Source organism: Orbicella faveolata, unplaced genomic scaffold (assembly GCF_042242905.1).
Source record: "Orbicella faveolata isolate gen_17 unplaced genomic scaffold, um_ofav_v1 contig_46, whole genome shotgun sequence".
NCBI lineage: Eukaryota > Metazoa > Cnidaria > Anthozoa > Scleractinia > Merulinidae > Orbicella > Orbicella faveolata.
Genome location: NW_028301576.1, coordinates 6,062,935 through 6,082,352, shown reverse-complemented (window position 1 = coordinate 6,082,352; position 19,418 = coordinate 6,062,935). Strand labels below are relative to the sequence as shown.

Genomic DNA, 19,418 nt, shown 5'->3' with positions numbered 1-19,418 from the left:
CGAAAATTTTTTGTGAGGTTTCTAAATCTGAGACTGTTTTTCTAGCTGCTGTTATAGAAACTCAAACTTAACTGTCTTTCGTTTCTTTGAAATAGACCCATTGTGTCTTCTGACGGGAGCAAAATGATGGTTAACCGCTACATTTTTAGAAACCCACCAGCAAATACAACATATTATTCAAGAAAGGTTTGTCTACCCCATTTAAGCCAGACAAAATTTTTTCTTTGAGATTGCGACACTGATTATTTAATTAATATGTCCCTTCGTGGTGCACTTAGACAAATCTCAACATCGGCTTAATTGTTTTTCATCTTTGTCTTCTTTTATCGCCAGTTTTCTTGTCGAAGTATATTAATGATAAATACTGATAACCATGTTTAGAACTGGAAATTTCCCTTAAAAAATCAGCATTCCCAACTGTCGCACCTCAAATCTAATTCTGGCACGAAATGTTTAGTTTCCTAACACTAGATGAAACAAAAACCTTTTTATTAGCAAAAAATCGTTTCCACGCATTGCTATTTCATTGTTATAGCGTCGACCATCACTTTTGTTCTCCGTATTGGCGGTTTCTTACCACCTGGTCCATTAAGCCAATCCCGAGAAAGCTCTTGCTGACTTCATTATTAAAGTTGTTATTCAATTCTTTAGGGAGAAATAAGTAGATTATCCACACACCAAGATTTATAAAACAAGTAAATATATACGAGGAATGTCCTTTCTCGCGACACTGGCTTGTGCGTTGAAATAGAGGAGCTTAGTAACAGCTCTAAGTAGCCGACCAAACTGAAGCGGGCAGAGTTTTATTTTAACTTCAGGTGAGATTCACGAAGCATGTCACTACTGAACATTGTTTATCTGATTTTCCGGACATCATGAACTTAGTTTTGATCAAAGTTTGCATTCGCAATCTCTTTTTGCATTATTTCAACGAGATAGCTAAAAACCTTCACCATTGTCCCAAAGGAAGTTTGATACTTATCAAGGCGCTAAACACTAAGGTAAGAAGCAATTTCTTTCTGCTTTTTTTCTAGTTTCGCAGTTGCACAAACGGCTAATGTTATCACTATATGGATCAGTGTTTTCCATTAATTTTGAAAATTTGAGGAAAAAAAATATTAGCCGATCGGCGATTGAGAGAAAACCCCGGACTGCATATATTTCCCACAAAAATTATGCTTTCCTACATCAAGGTGTAGGCTTACAATAAAGCGTTGTATAGACAGTTGAGATTTTAACGAGGCAGCGAGCTGCCAACGAGTGCACGACATATGCCTGTGTTATATCTTTGCTAACGGAAGGCAAATTAAGTTTAAGAGAGAATTAATAAAGCTGGTAGGGAAGACATTTTTAAGACAATTGGAGAAAATAGGTGAGTTAAAAATGTGGGAATATTTTTAACACTAAATTGAATCATTTTATCACGTTGGAATATAACTAAAAAGTGCTCCCCCAATCGCCCCATTTTTGGTATCTTTTTTGTTTCTTATCATCCAGGCGATTTTGCCTTGTACATTTCGTCAAAAAATATGCTGTTGTTTTTTGCTAGCAGATTTACGTGCTGTGCATTCATTAAGGTAATTGCTGTCCATTGAGGGAAATGATATTTTTCCTTAACAGCTTCCTGTGATTTTAATGAAGAATATCTTTCATTCGTTTGGTTCTTCAATTTTTGCTTTATTTGAACCCGGTAAACTCATTATACCTTTATATGAGCGGCTTTCAAATTCGTTTTCCAAATTGCACAAAAGTCGATGAAAATCCGCAAAACTGACATTTTAATCCACATTTAATGTCTTCAGTTGTAAGATAATTCTCAAAATTCGCGCGGGCGTTTGTAAACCCTTTTGTCCTTCGGACGAATTAAATCGTAAGTTTTTCTAATATTGTGAAATATGTTCCAAATAGGCCTTTTTCATCCTTCAAAATATAATGCAAACAATCGAATGTGATGGGCCGGGCGCAAAAAGAAAACGCGTGACGCACACAAGACAGCTGACAAAGTTGGTAGATTATGCGATTTCCTAAGTTTAGCGAGTGAATTGTGACCATCGCATAAAAGCCAAACAATGCAAGCTTAACTTTGTTATACATGAAAAGGAAAATGGTTAACATAGACTTAGAAAAAGCTTTCTTTTCAGCACGGAACTGGCAAATGTTTTCAACAGGACTAACTTTAGAATTAATCAATGATTCGATCATTGTTTACGATTTAAAGCATGTCCAGTTTGTCATTTTTAGCTTCTTATCTGGGATATTTAATGGCCTCGTGTTCGGAGATGCACAGAAACTAGTAGTAGCTTAGAGTATGTATTGTAACAGTTTCTTCAATTGAAACACATTTTATGATCCCGTACTGTTATAACGTTTCTATCAACTAAATATATATATATATTTTTTGTGGAAGAATAGCTGTGTTCCAACTTGGCGTGCTAATATTTTGAACTTCGCTGGTTATTGAACATACTATTTTCTTTTTCAAGTTATGAGTACTAAAATCAATTCTACCTTTGGTCTGTAATAATGATTCGTTTACTGAAATTTATTCATTTACCTTACCGTTGGTTTCGTCAAAATGTCAATAATGTATTTTTAATCATGCTAATGGCTAAAAAAAAATTACATTTACATTTGTGTAAATAGTAAGTAGTATAATTATAAAGTATGCAGTTACGTTTCTGTTTCAGCGCATCAGGTATAAAGCTCTAACGTTAAGAAACTAGTTTATTATTTTACTTTTTGTTGAAAAATATGATTCCTTCTCAGTAAAATCACTGATGAAACACTGTTTCATATTGAGCATTCTGTTTAAATATTCTAAGGTGTTTGAAATTAATTTTGACTGCTATTTGCTGGTGCTCAGGTAGTCCTCTTCCTCCTTTTTGCGGACGGGTGGCATTCAATTGCTCAGTATGAATCTGACAAGGAGTCAAAACACGCATGAAGAATTGATCAGTTTAAGGTTTATAAGCGTTTACGCGCGCCCTACATGAATTATCAATATATATTTTGTTTCGGTCACACCTCAAAGCCTCGAAACCCCATTTTTGCATTTTCCCAGACATTTGTAACGTTGTTTGAGGAGAGAATTTGGAAAACATAGAAAAGCCAATAGTAAGCAGTTTGCGAGAGCCCGCCAACCATAGAAACCACCCATTTACCTATTGCCGTGAGAACCACCTGAAGTTGTAAGTAGTTAATATTCCAAATGGGAGAAAACTAATTGCCTATGATGGAATACGGCCTGTAGTGGTTAAGGCTTAGTGCTTGAAAGATTAGATTTGTTGTTTAGAGGCCATCATAAATGCAGGTGTCTTGAAAACTGTTTTTCAGTGGCGCCCCTCCGGCGGTGGGTAACCGCAAGCAATTATCCGGAGTCTTGGGTTACGATCTGGTTACATATATGTTTGAATTACATTGCCCTTAACACCCATATGTCTTTCTTCAAATAGAATTTTCTAGTTTTTCGAATCACATCAGTTAGAAAAAAAAACATTGGGAATGATAAAATCTCTACATGTGTTTAAACTTTTAATTTCTGTCTACGACAGTGCAATATGGGGTCTACGTCAAGACTACTAGTGACGCCATCGCCAGTGGCGGATCCAGACCTTGAACTAAGGGGGCAAGCGGGGAGGGGCGGTTTTGCTTTGCTTGCCCTGCAGGCTTTTCTTCCTTCTGTGCTTTCTTCTTTTTTATCCAAAATAAACAGGGGCGGGTGGGGCGTTTTGGTGAGGTTCAAGTCGTAAGTTGTGTTAAAGCAATTGCTTGTGAAAGCTGCTAAAGCGTTTCGAAGTGCTTAAGAAATGCAGAAACAAATTTGACTGTTTAGTGCACGAAATGCTTTTTACAAGAGCTTTAAAGCCAAATGTTAACATGCAATCAGAGTCCATTCGTGCGAAAGTATTTTTATACTCAGTCTGATAATCTTCGCGCCCTTTTATGTTAATTCTTCGCGCCAAAATCGCTTTAAATGCTGTAATTTTCATGACATAACATATAGTTTACCTTGATAATGGAGTCGTGACTACTCCGAAACGTCGGATTTTATCGTTCGTTTTTACCGTTTTATGTTTTAAGAAATCTCTTTTAATTCGATTTCTTCTATACTACGTATATATGCTCTTTTTCATTTTAGACTTTCAGACTAAATTTTGTGATCGTTGCTATTTTGATGCGTGATAATTTTTTCAATTTGTCACGTATTTAAATCAAATTATATACTTCCAATGACGTTTTTATTTTTCTGCTTTTTTTTTTTTATCTTATTATTTCGTAGCGTGACTGGGTGCTAGTTCTTAGCCAAGCGTAGCGAGCACGTTAGATTAAGGATTCCTTTATTGATATTTGTGCGTATTTTTTTCCTTATTATTTCTCTGTGTCAATAACGAAGCAGAGCATGCGGCAATAGACCGTTTTCTACATATTAAAATTCAGCTTGGCAGTGAGGCTTACAGGACACAAATTCAATGACCATGTTTATTCATTTCTTTTTTTGTGTGTCCTCTAGGCTTCACTATCAAGCTGAATTTTAATATATTGAAAGTGTCCTGTTGTAAAGAAGAATAATTTTCTTACTTACTGGGTTTGCTGAAATACCAATTCTTTGTTGACACCTAGGGATGTAGCTCATTATGTAAATCCTGCTAGAATGCAGACACCTGTTATCTGGCGGGTACTTTGCATTGAAACTATGACGAGTTGATCGGCGTAGAATACTCACACGATACTGACGCATCAGTTGGTCGAAGTCTGCATGACAGGAGATACAAGTGAGCCATAACAGTACAGGGTAAGAGAAAACAAGAAGCTCCACCATAGCAGAAATGTTACTTAAGCGTGGTAGATCATAATAACGGCTCGGATAACGTACGTTTCAAGCTACAGGTTCATTTTGGTAAGCGATTTTATATATCTGAGGCCTTTTGAAATCTTCTCGTTTCATTTGTTGGCTGCAAACAGGAAAAAACCCCACGAGAATCACTTTTATCTTAATTTATCTGCGACGTCAGTAGTTACTATTTCATGCTATTTTGTATTTTGATATCCGATAGAACTGTTTAGTATCGGCTCTGAAACCTTTTTTCTGAGCTACCATGATTTGGATAGTTAGAAGTCGTCTTTTTTGGTCTCTTGTCTTTTGAAGTTGCCTTGTGTAACCATCAATTGAATAAGTTAATGTGGCTGTTAGTGATACATACATTGTTTTTTAGTAAATGGCTTGAACCCGGGAGTATCCGTAGTTCGTATAGTGTGATTGTCCGGGTGAGGGTAGTTCTGAAAAACAGAGGAAATGTTTTCATGGATAGCTTCCAGAAAAACTAATAAACCCACATTTTGATAATTTTAATTTGTTTTCATGTAATATATTTAATGATGCCAACAATCACATTGCAGTACATCATCAACTGACAAACCACAACATCGACTGGGACTCTGCTCAGTGCTTAACCTACAGTACAAACTATTTCCAGTGACTGACTCTGGAAATCTGGTACACTAACATAGAGCAAACGCTTCTTGACAGATGTCAACAATTACTGGCGCCTTACAAACGACTTATCCATGACGAAAATGAAACGGACAAACGGACTTCTAACAGACCGACTTAATTTGACTAACAGTAGGTGGATCAAAGACCGACCAATTTGACTAATAATAGACGGATCGAAACCAACCAATGACTGATGCCAAACTTTACACGAGTCTTTCAGCCAATACCATCACGGCTAAACTGACCAATCACGTTCAGCGGACCAGACTTATAACATCATCGACTGACAAACACTACTCCTTTGACTCTGAAGATGACTTCCGCTCAGGTAATCGAAACGTCAGTCACCATCAACAGTTCTTTTCAGAACTAGCCTCACCCCGACGATCACATTATACGAAATACATTGTTTTTTTGCGCATTTCACCCATAACTTATCCTTCTTTATTTCCTTGCGATTGAAAAACTTTGTCTTTATGCCGTTGACAAACTATGCTACACATCTAATGCGCTGCCTTTTACAGAAAGCCGAGTCAGGTCGTAGTGATCAATTTTATGTAAACTCATGAGGTCTATAGTCAGACGTAGCCTTTTGGAAACGGAAAATACATTTCGCCTGCTTCATCATCTTTACCTTAACTACTTAATAATTTAGCTGCTTTTTTTCCTCAGCTTTTCGTCAGGGACGTTCTTTAAAATAAAAAATACTGTAAGCGTAAGCGTTTGAAGAATTAGAAGAATTTGAAGAACCAGTGAAATGAAAAACTTAGGCTCCACCTACACTACACACACTCGGGATAAAATTGAAAACGCAACTTTATTTCTACGGTTTGGCCTGCCGTCCACGCTGATCCGTCACGAAACCAGGGCTTTTCGGAAACGCTTTTCAAACATTCAAATTTGAAAACGCTGGCCTCTCGTTCTCGTGTAAACAGAAAACATCTTGAAAACGGAGCTTTGTGAGAACGCTCTTCAAACCGGAAGAATTTGAAAAAAAAAACCAAAAAAAACCCGCCTGCTTTGCGTTGAAGTGTGGACGAAAAACATTTTAAAAACGGAGCCTTTCGAAAACGATGGCGTCACAAGAATCATGAGATTTCCCTGCTTGAGTTTTCCTCGAAGTCAAATCCAAAAGCTGATTGTTTCCCGGCGTAGTGTTTACGGGGCCTCAATGATCAGTGTTCATTGCACATGCGCCACGTGAGTGTAGCGGGTGCTGGACCCGGGCCTTATTCTCTTTTATCTCCTGGTGAGCTAATTTTAAATTCAAACTATTTTGTCATTATTTTTAAAGATTTCATTTTCGCGGCTGAAATGTTGCACGTTCATAACATATAAATGACCACAGCAACATTTCCACCAAGGTGTATTAAAACCTCCATCGGCAATTATTACTTATGGACAACATTGGTATCATTGCACTAAGGAAATGGATTTTTCTCGGGTTTGAGGTAGAAGACCTGTGACGTGATACGCGAGCCAGCAAGATAGAACTTTTTCTTAGGCCCGGTTCATACGTCGCATTTCTGCCGTGTCGAATTCAATTCAATTAAGTGCGGCAGAAATGCGACTGTGGATTCATACGTCGCACTTGTGTCGCACTTAATTCAGAATTTATACCGTCGGGTATGTCGGCCAGCGGAAAATGTTTTAAACGTAGAGTATTCAATATGGTGGACGAAAGTACTGAGCGACGAAGGACTTTAATTTTGCTAAAAATTGTCCGCCAATGGAACGAGAAGGAGAAGGCTGACAACGCAGCAGTATGTGTTGCAATATGTTCAGGTTGCATTGGGTCGAGAATGGCCAAGTTTCTTCTTTTTCTTTGGCAGGAACACATTTACGCATGCTCAATACATTAAGATAATGTATGCATTAGATTCGACACGGCAGAAATTCGACGTCTGAATCGGTGTCGCATTTCTGTCGGATAATGCGACAAGACCAGTCGAACGTGCGGCAGAAATGCGGCAGCCGATTCAGACGTCGAATTTCTGTCGAATTTAATTCGTTGAATTGAATTCGACACGGCAGAAATGCGACGTATGAACCGGGCCTTAGCATAAGATATGATTGGACAAAGCGGGAAAAGATGAGTTTTGAAATATGTTTGAAACATAGCAGTCTTATATTTAGAAGTGAAGAGAGAGGAAAAATGATTTAATAGACTTTCTTATCTTTGCCCAGCGGGCAAGATCAGTGCCACTAACAATGAATTTATCGTTGAACAGAAGATAAACTTTATAATAAAGAAAATAAACATGAATTACGCCGTTGAAAGTAAGGGGAATATGAAATTTTCACTCCGTGCCACCTAAAACAAACCTTTGATCTTCCGTTCTCAAACTCATTAATAACTCATCAAGTTTAAACAAAGGAAATCAAATCGTGCATGACGGTGGTTAAATATATCTTAATTAGCATGGATTCAAGAAAGCCGGAGTCTGATTAAATTTCCAAACAACCCAAAGTTCGTCAAAAATACTCCTCTACGCGTCGTATTTTCAACTTTCGCCTCGATATTTGGAAACGTGGTGAAACGCGGTCTTTTGGGCTTGATATATTACATGAAAACAAATTAAAATTATCGAAATGTGGTTTCATTAATTTTTCTGGAAGTTATCCATGAAAACGTTTCCCAGTTATACAATGTTATGATGGCTGTCAGCCTTTTGAATGCTTGCAGCCTAAAGTAAGACATTTCAGTGAAAGACTTAAGTTTGACACTTATTTTGAACTCGAAATCGAAGTTTATTGCACTGAAAGTACGCTACCATCCAGAATTATTGTCTACTTTAGATTCTATATATATTTGCGCGCAATTTAATCAGTACCAAATCTAACTTCGATCATGTTTTTTGTTTCCCTAGTAGCAAGTATCCCTTTCTTCGGTAGGACGTACGCACGCTTAAGACCTTACATGTCCCAGATGATAGGAAAGGCCCCCCCACCCCCCCCCCCCCCACCGACGGGGATGCTGCTTGTATGGCTAGCAATTATTTCGTGACATCCGCATAGAGGCATTCATTTCCTCTTCGTAAATGAATCTTTTTTGACACAAAGTAATTGCTATTATATCATATGTCCCTGGATTCAAATTTCTTACCTCTGGGCTGCTATGTTAAAATTGCACTGTTTGCGCCATTCGAATTAAAACCTATTTTACGTATAGAATAGAATAATAGTAATCTTATCGCTCGGAGCTGTTTCGTCTGCTCTGGCTTTAAGGTTATTTTGTCCTTAGGGTCACAGTTGTTTTATATCTTGATTCGAAGTTTGTTTTCAGTTCGTGGACTCACGGTCCAGAGTTGTATTGTTGACGCTGAGATCTTCTCATTCAGAGTTTTTGGCCGGCCGAGGTTTTCAAAATTTGATCATGTTTCGTGTCGGCGGTTTGGTGCGTGCTAGTTTTAAGACTATTATTTGTCGCTCGTTTTTAGTATCGTTCAAGCCAACGCAGTTCGAAGACAACTAGCTAGTGACTAGTTAGGACAGTCTAACTGAGGTGGCTTACAAATTAATTTGTCTATCGCAAAATCATTTGAAAAGTTAATGAGCTTCGCACAAAATTCAACTATTCGCTATTTTCTTTGGCTTGGAAGCTTACGACTAACCTTGCATTTATCTATCAAACTTAAATAATATAATCAAAATAATAATAAAGAAAATAATGGAAAATAAATTGTGGAACTTTGTAGAAATTTTAATCAAATAAGGTTTCAATTTTGATGGCAATTTGTCATCAATCATAATATCTCGGTTCGTTAAATCAAACAAAAATCGGCATTAAACGTGACGGTCAAAAAGGAGTTGAAGGTAATTAGTCAACTGCCGACACAAAAAAAGGCAGATGTTTCTTTTAATACTAAAAATTCGGTGAAGATTAACGAATTTATAATGAAGTAAAATAAATTACTAACGTATATCTCTCTACATCGTGCTGAGATAAAATCATTTCTGCTTTAAATTCTTTGGTTTTTAGCATTTACCAGTGTCTTTGCTCCAAAGACAATTATTAACATTTTCAGTACATGTTCCTCTTTTGGAGACACTGGAAACGAACCTTTCAAGGAAAATAGGCTTCATTGAATAATGACTAATTCCTCTTTCATTAAAATTCAATACGCTTACAACACGCACAAAAGCAAATCAACGAAGATACCTTTGAGGAGTGTCAGAGTGAATACAGATTTGTTCCCTGAGGATCAAGGTATGTATGTGTAAACCAATGGTTAAAATTTGCTTTTTGATCAGTTGTTATTTCGTTTTGATTTTCTCCGGAGTGAAATGTCCCAGTTGAAAAGCTCGAACAACGAAGGGAAACTTTAAACGAATAAAAATCTTAACTGAGAAGCAGTAAAGGACGAGTTCAGCCAGTAACATTTTGCGAACAATGGAGTCTGATGAAAGCTTCAGTTCTGTTTCAGATCTAGCGCGATGTTCAGCTACGAAATTGACAAACGAAAGTAAATTGGTGTCGTTTCATATCTAAATTGAGATTCATCTTCATGTCTCAAATATATTTACAAGCGCAGCAAGAATGCAACCTTTTAACTTCATTTTCAATGTGTTGTTTATGAGACCCATGATAGTGGAATTTTAACACGGCTTTTTATGTTTTCTAGCGTAAGTGACTCCTGCGTATTGTAAACGCTTTGTTTTAGTTATAAAGCGTGCAACATCCTCTGCACGTGATGGGATTATTGTCGTATGGTAAACTAATAATAATATATACCTTCCTTCTTGGTGTTAAAAAGATATCAAGATTTGCTTAGTTTCGTCTAAGAGGGACATAAAAATGATATTTTGGAAAATTGAAACTTATCATCCTTCACAGCTCACGTCAGAAGAAAAAAACCGCCACGTCAAGGCTAACTTATAATGAAAAATTGCTATCACAAGGCCGTGTGAATGTATCGCCGGTGTCATTGGACGTTTAGCGGATTTTTATGTTAAAAGCGTTTTTCTTTACTGCTGTAGAAACATCTGGTTTCCTGTAGGTTTTAGTGTTATCGACAGAACTTTTTACACGTTTCTCTTTAGTTAGTGTTAAGTTTAGATTTTCAAATTACCAGGTTTCATTAACGAACCTTCGATTTCAGACCATTTCAGTTAAAACTAGTGTTAAATTTTAGTCGAATTGTGAGGTTTAACTGCTAAAAATACAAGTTTGACCTGAGGCTAAAAAAAATTATATCTGAATGGTGCACAAGGGCGCTTCATTTCACTAACTTACAAATTTGAAGATCACCAATTAACATTAGGCACAGATAGATGATTCTTGATATGCATTGATGACGTATGTGCCAAAACAGGTTGATGTAAATTATTTGTCTGGCGCTCTCTTGTCTGACTGCATTAGCTTTTGGTTGCTAATTGATTTTCTCAGGCTAATAAGTTGCAGCCCATTCAAATCCATTTCCGACACAAGGAGGTTACTCTTTCTTAAAATTCCTAAAACATGTCACTGTCACCTTTGTACCAAGTTTACTAAGGGCGTGAAAACGGAAACAAACGTTTTTTTTTTTTTTCAAAATGGACGATGCCTTTGATGTTGCGCAATTACAGATTTTCTTGTCCATTGCGCAAACAACGTAGCCAGCAGCGACTGTTTCAATGATGTTCCTTCGACACGCTGGAGCTGTCAATTCTAGCATATCAATATTGATTACTTCCATCGCAGCTGGTTCTTCATTTGTTAATGTTTGCATCATCTTGAAATGACATGGTTTGTCATTGGTTTGTCACTCGAGGGATTGCTTCGCTCAAAATCGCTTCACTGGGCTAACGTAGACGTGGAACTTGATCTTCAAAGGAGATTAGCAATACTTCTTGAATTCGACTACCTTCGATGGTTTGTCTCTTATAATATTTTGGTCTAACCACGCAAACGGGAACAAGTACAAGCGAGGTCACGGTAATGGGTATATATATTCCAGAAGCTGCTCATTGAAGGAGAGGTTACTTCTAAGAGCTTCTACAGGCTTATGGCGGAAAAGTGAGAACTGAGTTTAAGGGCTAGATTTTTTCTGCAGGGAAAGAGCTACCCAAGTAACTAATAACGCTCGCGTTATTTATAGCCGCTTTTGTGTCATCAGAAAAAAAAAATCCTGCATTTACTTTTAACAAGTCAATGATAAACACTATAACCAGGTCATACTATGACGAATTTATCTTTTGACCATTGGCTGTCGAAAAACTAAGAACTACCAATGATTAATCTCAACTGCAAGGATGACTGAAAAATACCTCACGCACAAAATTTCAGTTAATTAATTAAACATGAATCTAAATTTCAATTAAAAATAATTTATACACTGTTAATTGAAATTGCAGTTTAATTAACTTGGCCATAGTTGGACAGATACACAGCCACAGAGTCTGTTGTTATCAATATATTTAAATGTACGACCTAGAAACCTTGATTTCACAGCAGCTAACTTATTTTGAGAAATTTCACCAAAAGGTAAGTGAAAGGACAAAAATTACCGGCCCTTTTCTCCAGATTAGTAATCAAACTGCGTAAAAAAGTGCCGATCATAACTGCTGTTTGCTTCCGATTCTTGATTTGCTAGTTGTAATGTAAGAGGTCAAATTCTAAAGTTCCGAACAGTTTTGGTACTACGACTTTCTGTTCAGTCTTCTTGGCAAAGGGGCTTCACTGAATTACCAAGAATCGCTTATGAAGATGACCCAGTGATGACAAAAAGCCGTTTCTCCGCTAGCAAATGGTAACATGAAATGTTGTTTTTATGAAATCATGTTTATGGTTGGCAAGGATTGCTTAGCAGAAAAGACACTTCGTACAGGGACAATATCTTCATTGCAAAGGTCACCAATGAAGAAACATAACTTGGACTTCTTTTCTCGACAAGAAAAATCTGCATGTTTACTTAATGAACAAGCGCCAGGTCATCATGTTCGGGGAATCATTAGTGGTGGTCCCGACCGCAGGTTACGTCTAAAAAAGAAGAAGAAGAACAAAAAAAAAAAAAAAAAAAAAAAAAGGAAGAAAGACAAGAAAAAACACAAAAACGAGGCGAAATATCCCCTAATATGGACTGAACAAGCTAGCTCAGTAAAACAGAAATTTATGATAATGACTTTCAATTTAAACTGTGCTGGAAAAGACGCGCATTGAAACGCGCGCAAGGGTCAGAATATACTTTTTTGTATTTTCAGGTTGCTCTCGTCAAATTAAACTGACTTTTCTCGCTAAGCATACAGGAAAAATATTTCTACTTAATGAAAAACTGTTTTCTTTTGCGCAAAGTTTAAAAAGAGTAATTCACCGAAAATATTCCGTAAGCGGTCCATCTTAGCTCTGTCCATATTTCAAAATTTGTGCCAGGCCATATAATAATAATAATAATAATAATAATAATAATAATAATAATAATAATAATAGTAATGGTAATGGTAATGGTAATAATAATAATACTAATAACAACCTAAACGTAAATAGTAACTACCGATTAAATCACAATATGTAAAATGGCTTTAAGATCGCGACCCATTTCCAATTTACCTCTCTTGAAACAAATTATCATCAAGGTGTAATTTTGAATAGTGTTAAATAATTTTTATCAACATATTCTGAATCAAAAGCAATTTAACAATATCTAGCTAGGTAACGTTTTTGAATGCTTGAAACATTCAACTTTTAAGGCAAACAATTGATTACAAAGAGGAGTATGAAGAAAGCCTATTTAAAAGATGCAACATTCTGATATTATATACCTGAAAATAATATATTTTTTTTGTAGAAAACGAAATAAAAACAGTATTCTGTTACCGCTTCGGTTGTAGAAAATTTATGTTCGCAAGCTTGACAACTTGCCTTTTTTGGTTTTAAGCAAATTTAAATTATTATTTCTGGAAAATGTTTGCCAGAGGCGAGAAATGACTGCCAAGACTGCAGTTAGAACCTCGGTGTATACCTAGGTGTTCTACTCAGAGGGGGAGATGGGTCTATTCAGTAACTTCACCAGAATGATAGTTTTCTCAGAAGGTTACATCTTAAAAAAAAACACTTTCGCTCATGAGTCAATGCTACCGTTTCTTTCATTTTACAAAGCTCCTCTCTTCTTCGCCGTTAAGTGATAATCCAAAAAAGGTAAAACGCACGTACTGGGAGCTTGGCTAGGGTTAGGGTTAGCCCGAACACAGGCGTATTTCAGGCTGTCACCAATTGGTTCCGTCGGAAATAATTTATAGTAATGCTAATAATGTTTAATAGTAAAGCAAGCGTCGAGCGTCTTTGCCTTAAAGCGGATCATTGACAGTTCCAGTCATTTTGTTCAGCGCCAGCGAAAGTTCCTCGTGACCATAAAACTGTGCTCCGGTTACGTTGATCACTAAGATCTTGTGACCACCTAATGTACCAAGCTAGGTGACCGTTTAACAGAGGTGAATAACAATGAAATCGATCTAGCCAATTGGGGTCCAAAACAGTGATTGAGGTCAAATACACAGTAAATATTTGAAGTGAATTTCGGGAATTTGAATAATGACCTCTTAATAGAGTGTGACCGCTTAACAGAGGGCCGCCTAATGGAGGTTTGTAGCTTTTAAAATTGCATTAACAAGAAGTAGCTAACGTGAATTGGTATTTATTTCTCTCCAGAAGCATGACGCTATTTCACCCAACCAATAGTTCCGCTGATGATGTAACAAGTGATTCCCTTGGCCGAAGCAACGTCCAAATCGGCTTCGAAGTCTTCCTTGCCTGCTTGATATGTGTGACCAGTTTCATCGGAAACTCGTTGGTTGTCTACGCTATTCACCGGGATGCTAGACTCAACACGGTAACAAATGCACTGATTGAAAACTTGGCTTTCAGCGATATTCTCATGGCAATGCTGCATATGCCATTTTGGATCGTCAGCCTGCGCTATGGACGATGGGTTCTTGGTCATGCGCTATGTCAGATTACTGGTGTAACGCAACTTATTTTTGGCATTGTGTCACTGTTAACAATGACCGCCATCGCTATCAACCGCTACTTCAAGGTTGTCAAGCGTCACCTATACGTAAAGTTCTTCTCCAGCAGGAAAACGACATATTTCGTAATCGCGTTTTGTTGGTTTGCGTCAGTTGCTGTAAACACACCACAGCTCTACGGATGGGGAAAGATAGAATACCACGTGTTGTTCACAGACTGTACATGCGTATGGAGCTTGGGAGACAAGTCATACATTATCTTTCTCTGTATTACGACAATCTTCATTCCTGCCACCATCATTTTCAGCTGCTACTTTGTGATTTACAGAACAGTACGGGAGAGTGCCCGCCGCGTCCAGGGTCACTCCTCCTTACCCAACCCAACTAAAACCGAGGACAAGACAGAAAACAAAGTGTTGAAAACTTCATTAGTTGTGGTGTGCGTGTATATGGTGTGTTGGACACCTCTTTCTGTCATCGGCTTCAAAGAGGTTTTTGCATCGACAAGTGCTCGATGGCTTCATTTTGTTTCCTATGTTCTGGTTTACTGCAGCAGCATGGCTAATCCATTCATATACGGGATCATGAATCCACAATTTAAGAAAGCGTTTACCTCTATTCTGCACCTCCGGGACTCATCTACAAGCGACGTCAGAGTGTCCACTGTATCGCGAAATCCCGCGGGATCTCATATAGACGTGCAAGGAGTTTACACTTCAACCGCTTAACGTGTTTAACCTTTTGCATTGAGCATTTCTAACATGTTTGCAACCTGAAAATGAAGAAGGATCCACCTCGTTCGTACGTTACTTAAATTGAAAAGAAGGACAAGCTAGAATTTCGAGCTGAAGGTTCGTGATTTCCTTTTCTGCACCTCAAGGACGGTGCCTACTAAACACATTTTCCTTTTTCGCCAGATTAGGAGCATGTGGAAAAAGTAGATTTTAGTAAAAGGCTAATGGAATCCCCAAAGAATACTGTCTAGCGGGCGTGGAGTGTAAACGACGCCTTGCTTTGTGCGCAAACGTGTGCGCACTAACAAAAGTAGGTAAACAAAAGTAGATACTGTCCTTCAATAACGTGCATGGTCTTAACTCTTCATGATTTTCGTTGCTCATTGTAAAAATAACTAGGTAGTCTAGATTATGCCCAGATTTTTTTCTCAGTCCCATACTAGAAGGATAAGATAAGAACCCTTATTTAAATGTCAAAGTATTTAGCACCAGTGGACTAACTGGGGGCATTAAAAATGATAAGCCTACCGAACTTAAATGTTAAAATTGAATATTTACAATACTAAAATATTTAAAATTACAATACTAAAATAATAGAATTATTTACAACGCAATCTAGTTACCGCAAAGCTTACACCAATTATTGCTATTGGCGACATACTCTGATAAGTAAAGTTTTCTGCTTTCATTTCTAAAAGTCTTTAGAGTAGGGGCATCTCTGATATCTTTACCTAGTTTAGACAACAATTAAGGTCTTGTATATCTGATTGCTTGTTTACCATAGCGTTTGGTATTGAAACGAGGAATCACAAAATTACTGTTCCGTGGCAAGTGCGTAGAATCTTTACGGACACATACTGGTGGATACCGCATATTCTTACTTGGAAACCTTTCCTGAGGAAACCGCAGGCTTAGTTCATTCCCTTGCGGATTGAAGTTGCTGTTTGCCAACTTGTAGGCAGGAAACTTACCTCCCAAGTGAGTTTGTGAAGCACACGTTTCGAGCGTTAGGAGGAATTTTGGGTTGTGTGATGATGATGACGATGATGTATGTGCTCATACGTATACAGTATTGTAGCCAAGGGAGTTAGCCTATTGGAAGAAGCATGTCAACGAAAGAAACATAGCAACATAATCCATTCAGGTAATTAATTAATCTACGCTATTTCTGTTGTAATTATAACTCCGTTTCCACCACTATCTAAACAAACGCACCAACCACATCTCGCGCATCGTTCTGACGAAGGCCTGAAGCTCCAAATGTCAGCTTTATAAGCTCGCTACGGTGGCTAAGGTACCTTTATCAACTTTAAGGTGATAAATACATGTAGCTACAGTAGGCGTTTCACTTGCCTAACTTCGGAGCCCAACAGTTTCTTTAGAAACTAATAACGTCGTCCCGGATACAAAAATGGCCATTGACTGAAAGTTGATTGGTCTATCAGGAGCCAGATTCAATGACAGGAATCCAGGGAAAACAGAAATGTTCTGCCCACAGATGTCAGCGTAAGTCAAATACTGCAATTCTTCGTACACCCTTAATATCAGTAAGGAACATTTCATGTTCAAACCACAGTGATGTAATAAATATGTAATAAATATGTAGTGATATAATGACCTGCGTGTCTTTAACTGCCCGGCCGTGAGTAAAGGATATTTCTAGAGCCGCCGCTATGGAGAAGCTCCAGTGTTTTTGAGTAAGGCATCGCCATCGACAGTCAGCTACCAAGATGACAGGAAGCTTCAGCATGCATGAGCGAACTTGTTGAAAAAGAATAAGCATTGATTTCTATAAAACGAAAAGGGGTAGGTAAACGTTACGGCGTAACAGTGCTTAATCAACTGAAGGCACAAGTCTCTTTGTCGTGTTTAATTTTAATTTTACGCAAATTAACGATTATGAATATTCTTTAATAATCAATATTAAGAACAGCATATTTAAATTTCATTATTTCAACTTGTAGGAATTATTTAATGTACATAATGTGTCTGACAAATATTTATCTGGTTAAAAAGCTAAATCAGAAACTTAATTATCACTCATAAAATATATGCAGTTTAGATAAGTGCTAGGAAAATTAAAGCAAATATGTATCTATAATTGTGGTCTTTGCCATTTTGCCATTAAGAGATTTTAATAATGTTACATACACGATAAGACTGAATAACGAGTAACGGCCTTAAAATTAGAAAGAAGAAAAGTAAATATATTTCGTAACCGAGCTCCTTTAACGAATGAAATCGGCTGAACTTTCTTAAGATAGCTATACGTCACGTGTATGCTACGTGTATGTCACGTGTGCTTTAACACATCTCTTTCGCAAAAACTGTTAGTTCTTTGATAAAAGAAAAGTATTACGTGTATGTCACGTGTCAAATCATTAGATATAATTAAATGTGTATTAATTTTTTCCTTGGTAAGAGCAATGCATTGGGTGAACCATTATTAAAAGTTATATGACAAAACATCGCTTCTGTTTATGATGAGGCTGGGATGGGGAGGTGGGGGGGGGGGGGAGATGGAGGGGGTGTCAGAATCACGATTAACATTGTTATGATCACTTGACTTCCTTCATCATGTTCGAAAACCCGGCAAAAGTGAATGCTAAAAATATTTTGTAATGTTACTATTTTCGCCTATTTGAGACCCAAAAGGCAAAAGAACCCTAGAATGTGATCTCTACTTAGGCAAAATCAAACACTCCATAGTTTTTCACTATATAGTATTCAAATCTTATGTGACTTCTAAAGTATCGAGACTTGGTTGTTTTGACGCCAATTATGAGGTGATATCACGCCTTAATGACGCTAGTTTAAGAAATCCGATATCTTGGACACAAAATCTTTAAGAAATGTCAGAAAAACGTCACAGTAGTACTTTGAATTAAAAAACAAATGAACAAAAATAGCATGATACTAGAAATTAAAGGAGTTAGTATCAAAATTTTACAAATTAAAACGAATCAGTTTAAACTGTAAAAACTCCAAACATAATACAAAATACCTTCGAAAATGTGGTTACCATATAACACTGTCAGCAGATCAACACATCAAATTGAAGTTTAATTTCCTGATAACTTTTAGGAAGTTGTCTTAAATCAGCGTGGGAACTTTCGACCGGCAGCTTGAGGAAAACAACTTTTTCTGCTGACTTCAGTTTTCTCTTTGTTTTGCGGTCTCTACGATCTTTACATTGTCACTGTTAGATCCTGTCCACACCGCTCCCGAGAAATTTGAAAACGCAACAATTATTGGTCATTTTGGATAACTAAGGCAGGGAAACCACATGATTATCGCTATGTCACCGTTTTAGAAGAGCTCCAACAGTCAAAATGCCTTCCGTTCACACTAAAAAGCGAAGCCAGTGTTTTCAAATTTCTCCGGTTTGAAGAGCATTTCGAAAAGCTACGTTTTCGTGACGGATTAGTGTGGACGGCAGGTCTAATTACCGTAGAAATAAAGCTGCGTTTTCAAATTTCTCGGTTGTAGTGTGGGCGGGGCTTAAAACATACGTTGTCACAAGCAACACCATTCTTTGGAACACCGTGACTATTGATCCAACGGTAGCTGTTAAAGGTTGACGTCGATCTTGAGTTCCCCATAGTTACTGTAGAAATCGTTCACCCTGCATAGTAACGAAGTTAATCAGTGATATTGGACAATGCGTTTTGTTTGTACATATTCTTGTTTAAACCGGTTTGATCACGTGCGTTTTGTAATAATATCCTGCTTTCAGTAGCTTTTTTCTTCTTGGCTTTGATGCTTTTCGATCGAGCGAGATCCTTTAATATGATGTACGAGTGATTCCTACGAATAAACAAGTTTAACGGTACGAGTTTCGAATAAGATTATTATAGTCACTTGCATAAATGTACTCACAAAGTAAACCAGCTCATTATCTTGAAAGAAATGCACATCTATGCTCAAGTCTCGAGTCGAAAATAGCCGTTTCATAAAAAAAAAGCTTTGCGTACAATTTTGCGTACAGTATATATTCAACTCTGTGCTTTGTAATTTAAACTGAAGATGACGAAGATTCTGTTGAAACATGTTTTTAAAAAACGTTGTCTTGTTTCTTATCATTTTGTTTGCTAGTTATGACTTACTCCTGTGAAACTAAATATATCGTGGACTTGCAGCAGGTAAGAAATGTTAAGAAGTAGACAAAGAGTCTTTTTCGATCTTACTGTTCACAGAATTGTTACATAGACTGATCTCATGAACTCCTATTCATGTTGTAGCGAAGC

The 19,418-nt window shown here is 37.3% G+C and overlaps 1 protein-coding gene across 3 annotated transcripts; it reads left to right on the top strand.

Moving 5' to 3' along the window:
- Positions 1-677: 677 nt before the first annotated feature.
- Positions 678-17,637, top strand: LOC110049221 (melanopsin-like). 3 transcript variants are annotated; one of them, XM_089278490.1, is made up of 4 exons: positions 678-818; positions 940-1,001; positions 4,621-4,792; positions 14,121-17,637. In XM_089278490.1, the coding sequence occupies exon 4, from the start codon at positions 14,125-14,127 to the stop codon at positions 15,163-15,165; it is 1,041 nt and encodes a 346-aa protein (XP_089134616.1). In that variant the 5' UTR covers positions 678-818; positions 940-1,001; positions 4,621-4,792; positions 14,121-14,124; the 3' UTR covers positions 15,166-17,637. The 3 variants fall into 3 exon arrangements, with proteins under 3 accessions (XP_089134616.1, XP_089134617.1, XP_020610664.2); XM_089278491.1 differs by lacking the exon at positions 4,621-4,792; XM_020755005.2 differs by lacking the exons at positions 678-818; positions 940-1,001; positions 4,621-4,792 and adding an exon at positions 9,400-9,704.
- Positions 17,638-19,418: the final 1,781 nt, after the last annotated feature.

What these genes read in the sequence shown, in the direction of transcription:
- LOC110049221 (XM_089278491.1), top strand. Translation starts at nt 14,125, where the DNA reads ATGACGCTATTTCACCCAACCAATAGTTCCGCTGATGATGTAACAAGT.